Raw genomic sequence first — 19,364 nt, 5'->3', positions numbered from 1 at the left:
TCCCCATCTGCACCTGTGTCTCTCTACACACAGCGCTACAACGCGGGGAGGAGCTGCTAATCTAATCAAGCCGCACAATCTCTTCTAGCCTTCAGATTTACTTTATGAAATGGACTGTACCAAACCAAAGCCGACTGGGGTTTTAAAAGTTTAGGGCCTTGGTACGCCAGTACCAAGTCAGCGCCCAAGATGAAAGGAAAACATTCTTTCAATTGGATTTTAAAACACTCACTGCGGAAGTGAATTGTCATTGATTGGTACTCAATTGTAAATGTGAGGGAGGACTGCTTTTCTGGTTTTGAAATCAACAGGTCAATTAACGGTTTTATTGAATACCTAAATACTTCTTAAAGACAATTTCAAGTAGGAGTAACACCCTTTTGAACACCTCTAGCAGACAGATGAGTTGTCAAAGTTCTATGACAGAATTGGCTCATCTGTAGTTTGTTAACTCATGTAAGGAGAAACAGCTGTTGCCCACCGACAGCACTTGAGAACGTCCCTGGGATTCACATTATCAGCCGTTGGGAAGCACCGTCCTACAGCTGCAGTTTCTTTTTCATACAATCTGTGGAAAGCACTGCCAATTGTAACTGGTGAGAGCAAGTGGCAGGATTCCACTGGGTAATAATTTAGACTTGAATGCTTGACAGGACATCTCACTTACTGTTAGATTAGATTAAAAACCTTTTGAAAAACTGTATTTTTTTCAGACTTGCCAAGTTTTAATATCAAAGTTTGGGTTTGGAAAGACGACAGTAAGGTTGTGGAGCAGTACACACTTTCCCAAGCTTTTTTCTTTGGTTCTCAAACACCCCACCCCCGGAGAAAGACTTGATAAGTATTTCAGTGCACTGTACTTACCAGGATTACAAACAAGGCAGGTGCCACGAAGGCCCAAATTGCTCCATTTTCCAGGGAAAGCCAGCAGCTGTAGACAGAATGAGAGGCATAACAATGAGTAAAAGTGTGTAGATCACAACAATTCATTTTGGAAGCGTACTTAAAGTAGAAGAAACCAACAGTTTATGCTGCCTGCTTAACGTACTTAATCCAAATAAAATCATTTAGAAATAGTGAACTGCAGCTAGCATTTAATCTTATGTTTCAAAGCACACTTACACATTTTGTATTTGTTTTTTTTATTTATTTTGCCCTCATTTTATCCCCAATATGAGCTGGAATACCCAGAAAACATCATGACAGCCCATGTTGACCTAATTTCTCTGTTATATACTTGTTGTTTTCTTTTTCATTGTCCCGCAAGTATGGAAGCCCATTTCCGCCACCAAAAAAAAAAAAAAATACATTTTAAACTTCCATTATAAGGTTGACATACTGTCTCATTATTTTGACTTACTATCTTTTTATTTTGATTTATTATCTCATTATTTCGACTTACAATCTCGTAATTTTGACTTATTATAGTAAGTCGAAATAACGAGATCCTAAGTTGGGTGTCAATGTTATAAAACAATTAATTTTTTTGAGGAGTTGGTAGAACCACAAAATACTGAAATCTCAAGGTATCACAGACATACTTTTTTTTTTAAGAGAAACTTTTACTTGAAGACAATTTCAACATAAAACACGATTCATGACTATTTTTTTCTCACTAAAAATGTAATTCCCTAAATGCAAACAATGCATCAATCCAAGGGAATGTTTATATGGGACACTGGCTGGGGAGTCTAGGAAAATCCTTGTCAGAATGCATCTGTGAGCCAAAGCTACAGATAGAGCTTGTAGAACTTACTTCTCAAAGGACTCCTAACAACAAACCGAAGTGCTTTGAGGAGCTCTCCAGACGACTGCTCAAGAAAGAAAACGCTTTCTAATGCAAGCAGCTAAACTCAAGCATACGAAATGTGCGTTCATGTATACCTCACCTCTGCTCTATAGAATAGCATGTGAGTACATACAGTACAGTGTCACCCTGGTCCTATTTAACAGAGCTTCTTAGGTGGATATGTTTTCAGATAGCCATGTAGACCATTCTCTGATAGCCAAGTAGACCATTCTCTGAATCACAAACTCTGAAACAAAAAAAACCTGCATTGGGTAGCACTTTACATTACATGGCATGACTAGCCATGTAATTACATTGTAATAACTAGGTAGTTACAAACTGATCCTACTCTGCCCCAATCCCGTGGAAATAGCCTTGGTAACACCATACAATTATACAATTATCAATAGTTACTATATAAGAGCAGTAATCACACAGTTATTAGCCCTCAAGTGCTACCCAGTAATGTTATATTGTTTTTTTTTGTTTTGTTTTTTGTTTTTTTGTTTTTTTAAGTGGAGCACTTAAGGATTATGAGGTTGTTACAAGCCTTAACTATAATGCGAGTCCCTGAACAGGGCTCAAAAGAGAAAAATAGTGGGTCAATATCTTTACCCAAATCCAACACCGACTGAGCATTAACTGCAGCTTCAAAGCAGGTATGTACAACATTGGAGCTGGTCTTTTTTGCATCAGTCCATTCGAGCCAGTCTTGAAAAGTGCAATACTGCCTTCCTAGTCTTCCCAGATAGCTAAGGGTGCAGATGTAGCTCAGGCTACACCTTAATAACCCTAGACACAAAGCTAACAGAGACTGGCTTTAATGCCTGCAGGTTTAGAAAGAAATAACTATCTACACCTGACTTAACTATTCAATCCCATACATCTAACTAAAGAAAAGCCTAGTTCTGCCAGCCTTACCAAATAAGCTGCTTAAAACTAGAATGCAAAACTCTGCCAAGCCCAAATACCACCCCAACAGATTGGGAAAATGCATGTTTTAATAAGAGCCTTGGATAAATTCACAGAGGAGTTAAGCCCACAAAACCAGGGCTGTTTACTTACTTGCCCACTTCTCCATAGCTGTTAAGTGCTGATGTTACAGACACCACGCAGATCACCAAGGGAGACCCTGAGAAGAGATCAGACAACCAATTAAAACTAAAGCCTTTATTCTGGAACCGAATCACAGACCTGATTTCAGACAGTGCTGGAGTAGCAATTGCCTTCAACTGATAATGAAAAACAGAAAAGGCAATTCTGCTTTCCATCAAAAAAGCAGAATGTGTTCTTACCTACACTCATTATGGCTATTTACATGTCGTGAGTGCTGTGCTGCATGCATCCAGCTGCAGTGCTCTAATCTCACATGCGTCAGCAGCAAGAATTTTGTCATTTTGTTAGTGGTCGCTCCTGGTTTTACAATTAAAAAACGAATAAGAATGCATGAAATGTTGGAGCTGTTTATTTTCGGTTTGCCAACTTTACTGTGTGAAAAGGTCCTTTCTGAAAATAGAAACATGCCAATGACGATTTGGAGGAAAGAATTCAGCCCAGTCTTTCATACTAACTTCAGTCGGCAGGAAAACAATATTTGCCTTGTTGATATGTCTGACATGTCTGCTGAAAAGAAAAATGACCTTCGGGCACTCTTTCAAGTGCCAGTTCAGTTTATATTAAATAACATTAAATCGGTTATAAAATTATATATATACACACACACACACACACACTTGAGCTACAGCCACAGAACGCATAATGAGCCTCCACGTGGGGATATTAAGCTTTTCTTTTCCCGCTATGATTAAATGATATTAAGGATGGAACATTAGTTGTAAGGAAAGTTGAAACGGCCAGCTTGCCCTTCAAGACAAATGAAGCAAGCCACACAAGCCGTCTGTGAACCTCTACTTGATTTATTATTTTATTTACAGTGGAACCATTACTACATATTGTCTCACCAACATTAAGGCATCCATTAGGTTTCCCCCGTAGCTATACGTTTACAAAGCTGAACAATGAAGCTAACCCACATTCAAAGGACTCAAAGCATACTACTATTCCTCCATGCGTTATTAATCTCATTTTAAATGGCTATTAATTGGACATGCTTATACAAAGAGTAAGGAGGAGCATTCATCTCCTTACTGTCAGAGACGCAGATCAATCTATAGGATGTTTGCTCAGCATTCCTTGGTCAGGAAGTGAAAGGGCACATACAAAACACTGACTAAATATAAAACCGTATGATATACAGTGGCCTCTAGCAATTTCATTCTCTTCCATGTACATCAGAAAACCATGAAATATTGAAATTCAGTGACTTAGTGAAAGGCCTGTATACTGTAAAGGATAGCAGATTTACCGTCAATGTGGCCTAACTGAGAATTAACCAACTTCACAAATTGTCGAATCGCGAAAATAAAGAAAGTGCAGAAGACAGCTATTAAAAAGAATTACAAAATGAGACATTCCTTTAGATCAGAAGTCCTTTTCAGTTTCTACTGTGTAATAAAATGTGAAAATGTTTTTAAACTAAGCTCTTTAGTACTTCCGTACTTCAAATACTGGGTGGACAAAATATGGATTTAACACATTCAACACCATAAGAGAAAGGGTCAGCTGATCTTTTATTAATATTACAAAACATGAGAACAACATCTATAGTGCTACCCATTTATGAACTTGAAACACTATCATGTTTGTTAAGTAACTTTACTGTTTAATGGGATGCGCGTGCTTGTCTTGGAATGTGCTTTTTTTTATAAGAATGTCTGTGAATACAGCTACTTTTTTATGGACTGAGAATTGAGTGGTGATTACACCGTATAACAATTTTTTTTTTTTTTTGTTTTTGTTCCTGGGTAGTAAGTGTTATTTCCTAATTGCTTATGCCTCAAAAGTATAGAAAATGGCTATTATTCCCCACAAACATTGCTTTTGTGACCAGGACAGGCAAATTTCAAAATATCACTATTTCCAATGAGAAAACGGGCGAATGTGTGTCTTTTCGTTCACATAAAGTCATAAAAAAACAACATATGAATCCAAATTAACATGTATTTATACTAAAATAATACAAAAATGACTACAAAAGATTTAGAAGTGAGTAGTTTTTCGAGATTTACGATTATACTGTAAATTTACAGAATACATATTTATACGTAAATTCAGAAAAGAAGGGCTATTTACCTGGAAGGTCATTACGTATCTTTGTAATATTTTTGTTTAGTTTAATGTCACAGTAAGCACTGTTCTTGGTGCTGTGCTATGGTTAGCAATATATGTACTGCTAATATTTAAGTGAACGCAAGTTTTATTATAAGTGCTACATAATGTTAATTTACAAGAAGAATATTTAGCAATAAACAGCCTTCGGAAGTACCTTCAGATTACTGACAATAGTGTTAAAATGCATCAGATTTATTACTGAAATAACAGCTAATTTTACAGTATACTAGGTCATATAGATAGCCAGGGTGGAAACGGCTGCATTTCTCCTTTAATCCACAAGAGGACACTACTGAAACATCCTTTCTAAGCTAGTTCCAGTCGACTTACCCCAGCCTAGCCCGTAGTAGAAGATGTGTTTGCTTTCCTCAGACCCAAACACTTTGATCACCATGCTATACAGATGAAGACCTTCCACCAGCATCCATGCAAAGGCACTCAAGAAGAAAAAGTGAAGGAGGATGGCCATGATTTTGCAGGGAAGCTGCAATAAACAAACAGAAACATGCAGAAAGATTTAACGACTATATCACTGACTGGTTCCTTTGAGTATTGCCCAAACCTGTCTGAAGACTGTTTTGACAAGCCAGTCTTTCTTTAATAGCTCTCATTATTTCATTAGATCCTTGCTTACCTGCTGTATTTATAAACGCTTCCTGCTTTCTTACCTATTTCAATTTTAATCAGCATTTTAATCTATTGTTCAAACACTCATTGTCGATGCAGCACAGAATCTTATAAATAAGTATCTGTTTCAAACTTACAAATATAAGAGATAGGTTTGGAGAACATACATAATAGATACAATTACATAAAAGTTTCATCTTTCTCAGTGTCTTCAGTGGTAAAATTTGTTTTTGTGGATACTTTTCATTAATTTTTTTAAAAATGTACTTAACCCACTGCCTGTTTGCAGGAGAGTCATTTCTAAATTTACATTTAAAGTTGCTAATTTATTTTAAGCGTGTTGAGGCCAACCTTCACGTAACCTTACACCATCAAATGTATTGCTGTAAACTTGAATTCTCTATAAAAATAAACAAATAATTTTTCGGTGGGGTCTAAACTTGTATTAATAGAGGAAAGAACAAAGTTTAGCTGAAGTTAAGGTGCTGTTTTACTGTCCCAAATCAATAACCCTATTGATTTGGGACAACTTCCTTCAGGAGCAATTGATTCTCAACGGACAATGTCTTGCTCCAGTAGCGCCAGACCCTTTTTTCTTTTTAAATAAAGAACACAAAAATGTGGGGTTAGATGTACACATGCGTTTTTTTTTTCTTTTTCTCTTCTGTTGGAAACTTTGTTTTGTCTGTATCGAGGTAAAAGCTGTTAACCTGTCGACTACCGGGTGAAACAAAGAAAACGATACATCTGTCCAACGAGAATCTGGAATGGCCCTCGCGATACACAAATCAGCAGTGAAAAAACAAGGAGCTTTGCTTCTTACCGTTCCTGAGTCAAATCTAAAGCTGATCAGCAGCAGGATCTGAGCCACTAAGATGGCGAAAGACAGGTTGGCGTGAATGTGGTAGCGCTGGTTACGAATTGTACTCACAGACCTGAAAATAGACGCCAACAGCAAAACAAGATCAACATAAACCCCCGCTCTTGAAAGCAAAATAACTTCTTGCAGCAAACAGAGGGACCCCCTAGAAACATAGGGCAGGCTTCATGAATAGGTTTGTTATTGTGAACTAGATTTTTATAGCCTCTAGTGCTAAAGAATGTCCAGACCAAGTTTCACCACATGAGCTTCTGGTGCACTTCCTTCTTTACCTATGATTTTAATTATGTGTTGGTTAAACTCTACATGGTGAACATGACAACGAGTCTTGATTTTACACCTTTGTAGCTTCACAGAGCTTTTATCACACACTCCTAGCCTTCTATAGATGTTTCGGATTGCATCAGGCAATCATCTAATAAGCTCATAAATATTTTTAACCTTTCATGTACTTTGGGATTATTATGTGACTATGAGGACCCTCTGTATGCACTGTTTTTTTTTTTTTTTTTTTTTTTTTTAATTTATTTATCTTTGCCTGTTTTTTTCTTTTTTAACAGGGTAGAACCCATTATGATATTCCCATTGCACAGATTGCATTACACTTATTTATTTATCATAAAACAAAATGAATGATCACATATGCAACATGACACAGCTGCAAAATGCAGCAGCAACAGGAGGATCTGAAAATTCAATTAACTTCTATAATGAATCTATTAATTTTACTTTTAGCGCTTTTAATGGAAATTGTTAAGGCCTCCATGGAAATGTTAGGAGCTAAATCCATTTACAGAAATATACTGCCATATTATTACAATACGCTGCAGTATTCTGTAATAATAATAATTAAAACATACATATTGGTCCAATAAAAGGCAACATATTCTTTCATGGCACATTCCTTCACTAGATAGTTTGTATAGTTTTTTAAGGGTGGAGGTGCATGCGAGCTGAACAAGCAAGCAGACAGACAGATACTCACGAGAGAATGGCAAAGGTAACAATAGTGATGGCCAGGCAGAAGATGGAGATGGCGCAGCCGATGTAGGTGATTGTAGACAGCGCCACCTGGTTTACAGGGCTGAGCTGTTTGGGAAAATCAGACATTAGACATTAGCCAAAATGTTGGTCTACTCAACTTTCTTACTGTTTTTTGGTAATAAACTTTGACTATAATGTAATAAAACCACCCTGAACACTTCTGTTGTGACATAATGGTTAGAGTCAATGCTTTTTTTTTCTCCTTGCATCCTGCCCTTGGAAGATTTCCAGATGACCCTTGACTAATGGTTTTTACCAACATTACCACACTGCTCCTGTCTGAAAACCCTTATTGGTAATGTGGCCAAGACAAAGTGTGAAGCCCCATGGTACTGATTGAAAACCACAAAATACCAGGTTCCCTTGAACAACACTTTCTGTAGGGACTAACTGAGTACTGTACCTCTCTTAAAAATCTGGGCTACCATTAGGAAAACAAATAACCAATTTATTGTGGTTTGCAGTCTTAAACACTGTAGAGCAGATTTACAAAGCGAAAAAAATAACTTGGAAAAAGAACTTAGACAAGTAGATAGAAGCCTAATCAATTATTGTTCTATGTTATGTGTCTGTATTTTTTAAACATTATCAGTGTCCTTGTTCTTTATAAAATGTCATTTTGGAAAACACACCATTCTTCTACGCATTCTTTACAAACCCAAGCCTTGAATGAGACAGTTCACCTCTAATTGTGTTTTATCCATTAACAGACAGCCCTGACCTTATATGTTATTTGGAAATAATGTAAGAATCATTATAAAACAGTGCATGTAACTCACTGCCTGCATAACTTAATTTCAGTGACTTTAAATCTGTGTTCAGGTGCTTATTCCAACACAATAACCTTGTGTGAGGCGAGAGTGTATTAAATGGAATGTCCAGACAGTAATTTATGTGTACAGAAATAAAATAATTTATTTTTATTTTCTATACACAACAAAAGGATTAAATAACAAAAAAAAAACAAAATGGTGTGAGGGAAGGAGTGCAGGGGTGAAATCCAAAACAAACTGATGACTCGTCTTTAATTTGTCTTCGTGGTGACCATAAACAAAAAAAAGACAAAAGAAATGTTAGTATTTCAAAAAAACCCGCTGCACAAAACCAGTCTCTCCCTTCACCCGTTACTCCGCCTACTTTATTTTCGGACCAACCCCGAACACAGTAGTACGTTCCCTTTAGTATGTAATGTCCCGCCTCTGTAGTCAGTGGAACACCAATCCCCAACCGACACGTGTCCTTCTCCTTCACTTGACTCCAGTGGCTGGAAGTTACATACTCGTACTTCCGCCCCTCACCAAGGTGCCGCCCCTCAAAAGATGACTTTTGCCATGGTCACGAGATCTTGGTAAGGGAAGTCCCGAGTTGGTTTGATGCCATCTACTGTCGGGAGGCTGAATCACAGACCGAAATCCCTTTGACTCGTCACACCTTGCAATATTGCAAAGAAGTTAGACTGAAATGAAACAATCTGGGAAGAATTGCACTTAAGCATTACTGTTCAGAGATGCTCCCCAAAGTTCCTGTATTGTAATACAATTGCATGCTTGGTGTTTGAGCAAGCCTGAAGGCATCAGTTATACTGTATTCTCTCCTGGTAAAAACTGAATATCCTTTAAATTATACAGATTGTGCAGAGTATCTCTTCCACGACATGTCTTTAACCACACTGGCATTCATGGCAGTTTCAAGACAGTTTACCCTGTTATTTCAAAATAAGTCAAGCTAACCGTTCATGCAAGTGAACAATTCATCAGGATATTTTCATTTCATTTGGTAAAGCAGACATCTATAAATCTGCTGAACTGACTAGAATGGGGATCAGAGAGAAATGCGGTAAATAAGAACAAGCCAGGAGCTACACTTGGAGACACACTGCCCCCTTGTGAGCAATTTAAAACAAAAAAAAAAAATATTAATTTTAAAAACAAAACAAAAAACTGTTTGGGAGCAGCTTCCTAGTGTATTCCTCACATGAACAAGTTCCCTTTCTTTAGTTGCCATGCCAAATAACCAACAATAAAATAAATAAAAAGAGCTGTAAACTGCTGAATTTGACAAGTGAATAACAATAACACGATCTGCTTTAGGGTTACAGGTCATCGCTGATAAAGTGGAGCTTGCACAAAATACAGCTGCCAGGATTTTAACTGGCACATAACTCCGATCCAGCTTCATTGGATTCCTGACAGACAACAAAGGTTTTCAGATGCCTTTTAGTGACTTGCAACACCGTTATCATGCTGGCTCTGTGCACCCTTAGATGTAAACTGAGAGGCTTCTTGTCACACTGATGAGTTACTGTAAGAGGCAGTGTGTCTTTAACTGTTGAGCCTCGAATGTTATTCCCGTCATTTGAAATCTAAAAGTAAAACATACTTGTTTACTTTGGGTTATAATATGCAACTCATCTCTTCAGCTTGAACAAGTCACTTTATTTTTTTATTTTTTGCATTTGAGATGCTTTGGCATGATAAGGCACTAATTGAGATCAATTACCGATACATTAGCATACCGAAACATGCTCAAAGCATGTGAAAGTGTATTTTTAAATCACTTGCAAATCAAATTTAATGGAAGGTGACATCTGTGTGTGCTGTTGCACTATACTACCAAGGCTGTTATCTCTAAAGATGTCCTGCTTGTTAACACTCATTGCACGCACTCGTTGAACCCTGAGCTGAAGAAAGTGACCCCCACAGCCCTCACATGTCTTATCTGAGCATCTGAGTCTGGGATTCAGCTCTGAAAGCCAAGAATGGGACTTCAAACTGAACCTCCAGATGCAAGAGGTCAGCATATTACAGCACCTGGCAGAGCTCCTTAGAGCCCAGTGATTGCGTTAAAGAGCCAGCTCTAGTTTTATGTTACATGTGTGGTTCTGTTTCTAAAATAACCCAGATAGCTTTTTTCCTACTATTTTATGGTCAATCCAAAGAAAAGGGAGTGTAATTAATGTTTTTTTTTTTTTTTAACATGTAGGCTTTGTCATGGGATCTACATTGTCTATTTTGTTTCAATGCTCATCTGGAGGCATTGGCTTCTATTCTATTTTAACAGTGGATAATCTTAGTATCCTTGCCATTCGTATCAACAAACAGCATGTTCTCTGAAAAGCAAGACACACACTAAAGAAGCAGACCAGCACTGTGTCGTGTTAGATGTCATAAAGGAGTCCCTTGTGAATGATTTTAATGGGAGCAGTATTAGTGGCAGCTAAAAAAAAATGGACAGGCAGAAAAAAAGATTGTATTCTATTGTATTCTGACTCACAAAGTTTTTCATATCTTCTTAAAATTTTACCTCACTAGCCAGCATAGCAAATAAAACAGTAGCCCATCATAGTTTATTCTGATAAATGTAACTGTTACACACTCTCAGCGCATGTTTAACAATGCAGTGCATACAACATTAATATAGCATTCCGATTTCAAGACAACATCACAGGGTGAGATTTGTCAAAAATTTCCAGGGCTCTGCCCTTTGAAATACCGGCAGGGATGGAGTTAAATTCTCCTCCCTGCCCAGGTTGATTGCCCCAGGTGGGAGCAATCAACTAATGTAATTATTCAATTATCATTTAGCCACCTGGCATAAAAGGAGGCCTCAGCCTCAAAGTAAGGAGAAGGGAGCTAAGGAAGCAGGTTGGTGTTTGTGTGTGATTTTTTGAATTTTGCGAAATCCAGTGAAGGCATTGCGCAGCCTGGAAACCTTTATTTTTGTTTGAATATATGTTATTTTGCCCTTGTGCACCTTTATTTTTGTTTATTTATAATAAAATTAGTATTTTTTTGAACTGCAGACTGTCTCTGGGCCTCTATCCACTCGCCAGCCTGCCACAGGGACAAAATACAATAACTACAAAACAGTAGGAAAGCCTCTAGTAAAGATACATCACCTTGATACACCACTAATATACTAACATCTGCTACCATGCAAATGTTATTGTCATTTAACATATTATTATTATTATTATTATTATTATTGATAACTAAAAGGCAATACAACATCTGATTATAATGCTACAAACACATTTACCAAACTAACACCGGAGTGATGATGTACTGTACACATATACACAGAATTGTACTATATGAAAGAACGTTGTTATAAATTATAAATTAAATGCACTTTTTAGAGATCAAAACTGTATAAAAGCACCAAAACACAAAACAGATCAAGTGAAAATGAAATCAACACAGTAGTTATTACTTTCAGTTCTGTCTACTTTTCACTGATATATGTGCTTTAAAATATGCATCAAAACGTATACACTACATGCGTAATACGAGAAGAGGGTTAATAATAACACTAGCACGATTTCGTAGGTCATTATAGTTCAATGTAATATTTTTCAATTACGAACTATTTCTTTTTTTTTTTTTTAAAGCCCACTTGCTTGAACACAACATACTTACTGCATTCTACATTAAAAAATATGCCTGCACAAGACAAACACAGCTGTGGTTAAATATATAGTGCTCTTAAAATTTTCCTACAGTTATAATGATTTTTTTTTTTTTTTTGTTCTGGTCACTTTTGAAAATCTCGAAACCGAATGACGCAATTATCATTTTCAACAATTCACTCTCTTTGAACTGAATGTCTTTGTGATGTCATTCACTATACATCTAATGATGTAGCAATCTACTGTTCCTTTCTATTTAAACCTTCAGAAACCATGGTATCTACATTCTTAAATTTACGAGTCTGTTTTGTATATTTTTTGAGACAGAAGGAGATGCAGCTGCTTTGGTTTAGATGTTAAAAAACGATGAGCTTGACAAGCATAAATATCACTTCGTCACTTTCCAGCCTTAGCATTCCTCTCGTCTGTACTGGTGCGATTACGAATACATGAATCAGTATTTCCGTTTGATCTGCGTCACCTCAATGCCAGGCTTCACACCACGCTTAAATCCATGCATGTAATTGAACTCAGTCTTAGTTTAAAGAGAGAAGAAAATAAATGCTCTCGACCGTTGCAGGATTGCACGCCAACCAAAACTATATAATAGAAACCATTCTACACAAACACACCTAAACCATTTCACCTTCAAAAGTGCAATGTGATTTTTATTAGTGTAAGAAAGACTAATCAGATTTGGAAATCTGGGGAAAAAAAAGTTTGACATCGTGACTCTGCTGGAGCGATAAGGTAAGCAGTTTTAAATTGCCTCCAGAGAGACTCATTAAAATAAAATTGCATCCACAGAGACGTGGCATAAAAATATCAGGATACCTAAGGGAAGGAGCAGTATGAGGCTCACACAGAGAGAGGTATGTGAGAAATGCTTGCTGTTGCCTCCATTTCAAGGTGTCAGAAAAACATTTAAACATTTAGACCCCCACCAATGTTTTTGAGGAGGGTCATAACTACCTTGATTTAGTTTTTAAATTTGAACTCTTGTGCTGTACATGCAAAGTGCTTTTTTCATGCAATACTCGTATCAAGAAAGTATTTAGTTGTGGGGGCAATGTAGGCAGACAAGTCCACAATATTACTTTAAAATAGCAATTATGTTTCCTCTTGCTATCACCTGCACACTATCTCCTACAATATCTGCAAAGTAAGGATTTCCACCTGCACTCAAAATTGTGATTACTGATAATGGCTTCCAGAATGGGATACTGGAAATACAGCTTTACTGAATTGAGGTTTGGAGGACTTATCCTGGCTCTGTTGCAAAACTACCATCACAAATATCACAGAAATACAAATTGGCACTAAAGATCAAGGCTGTATCATGTACGGTTATTTTGTAACTTATTTTAGGTTGCATCAGTGCTTGAAAGGTATTTTTGGATATACTTTTAACCGTAAAATTAAAACAATTAAACTTAAAAATCCCAAAATACATTTCAATTCATTTTTCTTTTCTACAATTGCTTGCTAACCTATAATTAGAACTGACTTTATATAACAGCTTTCCAGAAACTGCAAATCAGCAGTGTACATAAACTTCTGCAAGTGTGGGAGTTAGCTTCTAATTAGCTTCCTTACAAGAATAATAGTTTCTGAGCTCAGGGCAGTGATTACATTATTGAACATAACAAGGGAGCGATTTTCTTTGAGAGAAGGATGAGTAAACCAGCCCTCTCATAATAATGCAGTGCTTCCTTTTTTTTTTTTATTTGATTGCCCAATTATTTTACACTCGAATTTTTCTCCCCAAATTAGAATGTCTAATTATTTTGTTTCCACTCACCGCAGCAATTCCCCACACTAGATGTCATTAGTCATACTCATATATAGCAGAGATGGAAACTATAGGTAACCATGGGCTACAAGCAGTGAATTGATCCTGGACTCCAAAAGCAGAACTTGACATGTACTGTAGAGGGGCATTCTCCATTACGCATGATCGTGAGAGTAGTTAAACTGTACAAAAAACAGATGGTGGCAAGCATATCCATCTCAATAGGCTGGATTTTCCTTATCAGCGTAGACCCCCATAAATTACTCAAATTAATTTAGCTTGGAATGATGGTGTCATAGGAAAAGAATCAACCCGTTTCATAGTTTTTCATGACTCACTGAATCAAAGGATGAGCACCAACCAAGTTTTTTCAGTCATGCACTTAAGAGTTAGGAAATTGAATCGTACTCTTATAAACAAACACTGATCCGAACAAACTGAACAATGCTCTGAACTTTAAAGTGCGGTATTTGAAAAATGTTCGTTGCTAAATATTTTGCAACTTTTATTCTATTGGTTCATATTTGTCTCCCAACATAAAGATTCTAGTTGCTTTGATCAATACCACTGTGTATGATGGTACAATTTCAGGACTCAAATAAGTTAGGGTTGTACACAAAGAAGCCAAAACATGTGATGTGTAACATCATTTATTATGCAATATATAAGACCTAGACCAGTTGTAAAATGGGAATATGTGAAGATTTAACAGTTTAAGATGTGCTGGCTGTGTTACCTGCCTATGCACAGTAACTGGTCTGGTCGCTTTAATTTCTCTTTGCTTGATTTGAATGGCCGGGGTGGGTTTACTCTACTTGGTCTGTGTCAGTGAGTTATTAGCTTGCTCTGGGGATGCGCTCTGTTGCTGGTGTTAATGAGCCACTGTTTTCCACATCAGCTGGAGGAGCTCATTGAAAACAATTGCTCACCAGTTACTATAAGCTATTTTAACATCTCAGCACCGTATGTCACACAATGTCAACCAATGGAATAACTTTCTGCAAGTAACACTGGTTTGTATAATGAGATCTGGCTCGTTGCTTTGAATGCCAAATATACCAGTTGGTTCTGGTCAGCTGTCATATGCTTTTTGACATTCAGAATGTGTCTGGAACACTTAGATAACACTTTATGTAACCCATTATTGAGCACACTATCTGACACTGTATCTGAGTTTACAAGCCTGGAATAGTAAGTTTCCGGTTGAAAGTCATATCTACTGCATAAACACTATTGCCACAGAACAGACTACCACCGGAGCCTAATATAGTAATTTTAAAGTCAAGAACTTGCAGCGCAATTGTTGTATAACACAAAATAAATGTAAGGCCTTAAGAAACAGTGTTAAAATAAAAAAAATAATAATTATTGCAAGGAGTAAAGCACAGTCCCACATCTTAAATTACACACACAATGTCTATTTTTGTCCATTTCCATTTTTCTATAATAATGCAGTAAAGTCAATTCAACAATGTGCATGATTTCTATAAGCCCATGAAATGCTACTTTTTTTCTGTCAATTAGTCATTTAAGTGCATCTCTTTTAATGCAGCTGGAGCTTTCCCTGGTGTTGATAAACTAAATCGCTTTTTAACCCTACTACCTACAGTGAAATGAGGTCTGCACCTTTTTAAATTGTATGGTGGCTTAATTATGATTAGTTAAAAATGTATTGTTTTGAGTAACTTTCAACTTTTTCAACAAAAATTTCAACTTTAACAGTTGATAAAAATTGGTGTTTTATGAGCTTTAATCAACCACTGTACCCTATATAAGTTAGTAAGTGTTGCTCTTCAAATATATTCCATACACCTAGCAGGAGGAGACCAGAAGGGGCAGTTAAGCTTCCATCACCTAGATGGAGGAGGCCTGACTCACCTCGAGGGGCACCACCTGCATGAGAATGGCGAAGTTGGTGAGATGGTTACAGAGGCACGTGGAGAAGGTGAGGTTGCCTTCAGCTCTAACACAGCCTTCATTGGACCAGACTCCAGATCCAGAGCTGTCAAAAATACAGGACAGGTGAGAAGTCAACATATAGTTATATGGCAACAGAATAACTTTGTATTGTGTTGGCAATTATTTTAACATGTGACATCGATGTCTGTTCACGAATAAGTTATAAATGTTACAGTTAAATGAATATGTAAGAAAATACTCAAAAATAGATCACAAACCTGTAATCCAGAAAGGCGCAGTAAAGAAACACATTGTTGCTGCTGTTCGATGCAAGGCTATACTGCTCAAGACTCTGCAAAGACATAATGAAGCATTCTTGTTAAAGTTTCACAGGTTACTTTAGCAGCTGCTTGTTTATGCCAAGTCCACTATTTTCTCAACCTTTAAGGGTCTATTTCTTTGTTTCTTTTCAGGACATGTACGACAACACAATCCATTGTCTTCTTCTACAGCTCCTGCATGATTCTCAAGATGCTTTAGAAACTAATTTAAAAGACTTGTATGAAGGTGATAATATTCCAGCATGTATGAAGGTGGAAGAGACTATAACTGATATCTTCAGGCAGCAATCAGACTTTATAAGACAGCAAGGCATGAAAGCAGTCAAATCGCAGGGTAATCGATATACAGTCAGTGACCAGTAAAATATTAAGAGAGATTGTTCTTCTTTTCCAGGTGTGACAAAGACAGACCTTTAACTTCTATTATTTAGAAGGCATAATATAAAAACAACTCTAGCTTGGGTTGTTGCAATTCTCAGTTGAGCTGAAAGGCAGCTGCACACAAAAAAACCAGCTCAAGTGGTTCACATTTAAAAAAAAAAAGTTTATGGCTATATGTGCTTGACTTTGTTCTTTCATGTTTAAGAGGCATTGTTGTTGTTGGAGCTGAACACTTCTGTCAGCAATTTAATGATCACAAACTGACTCCAGAGGGCTTGGAAACCAAGCCCCACTCTACTTTTCCTCCTTGGCACTCAAACAGATCTTAAATGCCCCTTCAGATTTCCACGTGCACCATGAGATGAGTCTGTAAAACTCAATCTCATCTAGTTCCTCTTGCGTCCTCCACAGCTGAACACCCTTAGGTAACTTACACTATCAGAGCGGGTTGGAGAGATTGAATTTTGCTGGCTCGTAATCCTAACCAGGGCTGACAGAGTCCCAATTTAAATCGATTTGATCTAGATCTGCTGCTGATGGAAATGAACATCTTCTTTCGATACAAATCCATGTCAATCTCAATGGTAGATGGAAACGTAGGTTGGCTCAAGGTGTCTCTGTAACTATCTCACCAAATGGGATCCAAATGAAAATTTAAAAAAAAAACTATTTCTAGATGAATTCTGTAACAACCATCAAGACATATAGCTACCCCCCCCCAAACAAAGAACCCTACTGATCAATCCACCAGTACAAGAGCACATTATTTGAGAGCTAGAACAATCACAAAGAATATTATATTGTATGCAATTGTACTACGACTCCCTACCATCCTAAAGCACTTTATATAACTATAACTCACATTTTCCGTGTAATTCCTTGAATCTGATTTGGACTCCCAGGAGAAAGTGAGCTAATGGTTTTAGGAATGAGTATGGTAATTAGGGCTTGGCTCGGCTCACAGATGAAATCTCTAGGCTCCTCGGGCCAGTTTCTTACATAAACAGAATCTCAACGTCTGCCAAAAGCTGGGGTCCAGTTTAGAGCTCAATTCTTAATTGGAAAATTGAATTAACTCTTTGTGAGATTATTTTCATTACCACCAACAATAAGGACACACATTTATCAAACTCAGAATCTCCACAAAGACTGAATGAGTTCATTTATTCTCTTTAACAACTCCAACCTTAGTAATAAAAAAGAACAGCTTATCTCGCTTCTATCACGTTACATTCACTGTCATTATTGTGTCTGTATAAAATGTGTTTTACAAAATGTTTTAATTTGAGGTCCGTATGGATTGATTCAAGGTGTCTGCATACAGATGGAATTCATCCGGAATTTAGAGAATATTATTTATTTATTTTTTTTAAAGAGGTGTTACATACTTTTAAAGACAGGGGGTTTATAAATATATTTTTTATAGGTTAACAGATTGAAACAATCTGTGTGGCAATAGCAGTGTAACAACTGTCATGAAACTTCTCAAACACAAAAGTAATTGTATAACACACATTAAAATAGGATACAATGGGTATAACACACATTAAAATAGGATACAGCAGAAATTATTTCATACAAGCCGTCTTGGAAGACATGCAAAAGGCTTCTATAAATGGTCATTTGAATACAGTTTATTTCCATCAGAGTTGATACTGGTGAACAATGTTTGGGGCCTCAGATAACCTGAGTTTTACTGTAGTACATCAATTGAGCTGCAACATTACATTTCTACAGAGGGAGTAACAACTAAAAACTTTGAAATTCAATAGCCAAGCCAAAATCTGACCCGTATTGCCGTTTTGCCCCCTTTATCTTCTTCCAAATAGTACTATTTAGTCTTTTGTCCAGAAAGGGACAGATCTTTTTTTTCCAGAAAGGATAAACAAGAGCTATTTAATTAGGGGCTTGAAGTTGTTTGTTATTCGTTTTTACAAATTTAATTGATCTTACTAATTGGGGTAAAAAGCTTTGAGAATCTAGTGTCCAACAGCCATAGTGTCTCCTAACACCATGTTGGGACGTTGACTCAACACCCAACACCGCTGTATACAGGTCACTACAGTGCTTTTCTATCAATCTTCTATCCTGATTCCGAGCAGGTCCACCTCTTGGAACACACATTGGATGGCTGCAGTTCAAAAGTAGTTTGGATTCAGCAGCAGCACAATGTGGTAACAGTGCTGTTAATGTAAAGTCTAGCTGCACTTTGTAGATACTTAGCCATCTTTGATTGCACTCGTTTTCCTTCTGGAGTTCCCTCTTACCTATTCTACTGCCAAGGTCTATGAATGATCGCATCAATTCAGCCGAGTTTATAATTAAAACCAGCACGCTTTAAAAATAACTTCAAACGTCAATTACTCACAAAAGTTGGTGCAGGACCATTGCTTGAAGGCATTTCTGCTCAATTAAGGGATCTCAAACAAAACACATATACAACATTCTACAACAGTGGTGCTCTGTCCTCCCAGTGACTTTTGATCCCAATATAAATGCATGGAGAGTGTGCTTGGCAATAGCGGAGTAATTCAGTTTATTTTACTACATTGTATTTAAACATGTTTAACCGTCCGTTTGCTTTGGATTCAGCATATGAACTATGAACAATTTGAATTCTGCAAAACAATTGGATTGCTCTCATGTCAGGCATAGTGTGTCCACATTATCATGGATCAACTTAGTCTTAATAGTGCTTCAAACTCCATGGCTCTTAATAATACCGCAATCTAAAGTGTAAAACAGCAGATACGTTAAAATAAAATACAACGGTAAAGAATTATAAAAACATAATAGCCAGCTGGATGTTACAGCAGTTGCTGGTTTTCTAGTGAGCAGCAATACTGGATAACTGGAACACACATTTACTGGTTATCCACATGGGTTACAGAAACCCAGCACAAAGTTTGCTGTCTGAATTTAACAGCAGACAGCAGCCAACTGAGTGCAGAATTTTATAGTGAAAGAATAGG

General features: G+C 37.0%; 1 protein-coding gene across 6 annotated transcripts in view; it reads right to left on the bottom strand.

Moving 5' to 3' along the window:
• The window catches only part of LOC121300024 (adhesion G-protein coupled receptor D1-like), a 61,989-nt gene that overhangs the window by 16,574 nt on the left and 26,051 nt on the right, over positions 1-19,364 (bottom strand). For all 6 annotated transcript variants that reach the window (XM_041228361.1, XM_041228362.1, XM_041228363.1 and 3 more), the window contains 7 exons: positions 15,949-16,022; positions 15,650-15,773; positions 7,513-7,616; positions 6,471-6,582; positions 5,351-5,504; positions 2,855-2,921; positions 865-931 (listed from right to left, as the gene is read on the bottom strand). In XM_041228361.1, the coding sequence (XP_041084295.1) occupies positions 865-931; positions 2,855-2,921; positions 5,351-5,504; positions 6,471-6,582; positions 7,513-7,616; positions 15,650-15,773; positions 15,949-16,022 (702 nt within the window). The remainder of the gene's footprint in view (positions 1-864; positions 932-2,854; positions 2,922-5,350; positions 5,505-6,470; positions 6,583-7,512; positions 7,617-15,649; positions 15,774-15,948; positions 16,023-19,364) is intronic.

The sequence above is a fragment of the Polyodon spathula genome, chromosome 25, assembly GCF_017654505.1.
Source record: "Polyodon spathula isolate WHYD16114869_AA chromosome 25, ASM1765450v1, whole genome shotgun sequence".
Lineage (NCBI taxonomy): Eukaryota > Metazoa > Chordata > Actinopteri > Acipenseriformes > Polyodontidae > Polyodon > Polyodon spathula.
This window is presented reverse-complemented; position numbering and strand designations above follow the sequence as displayed.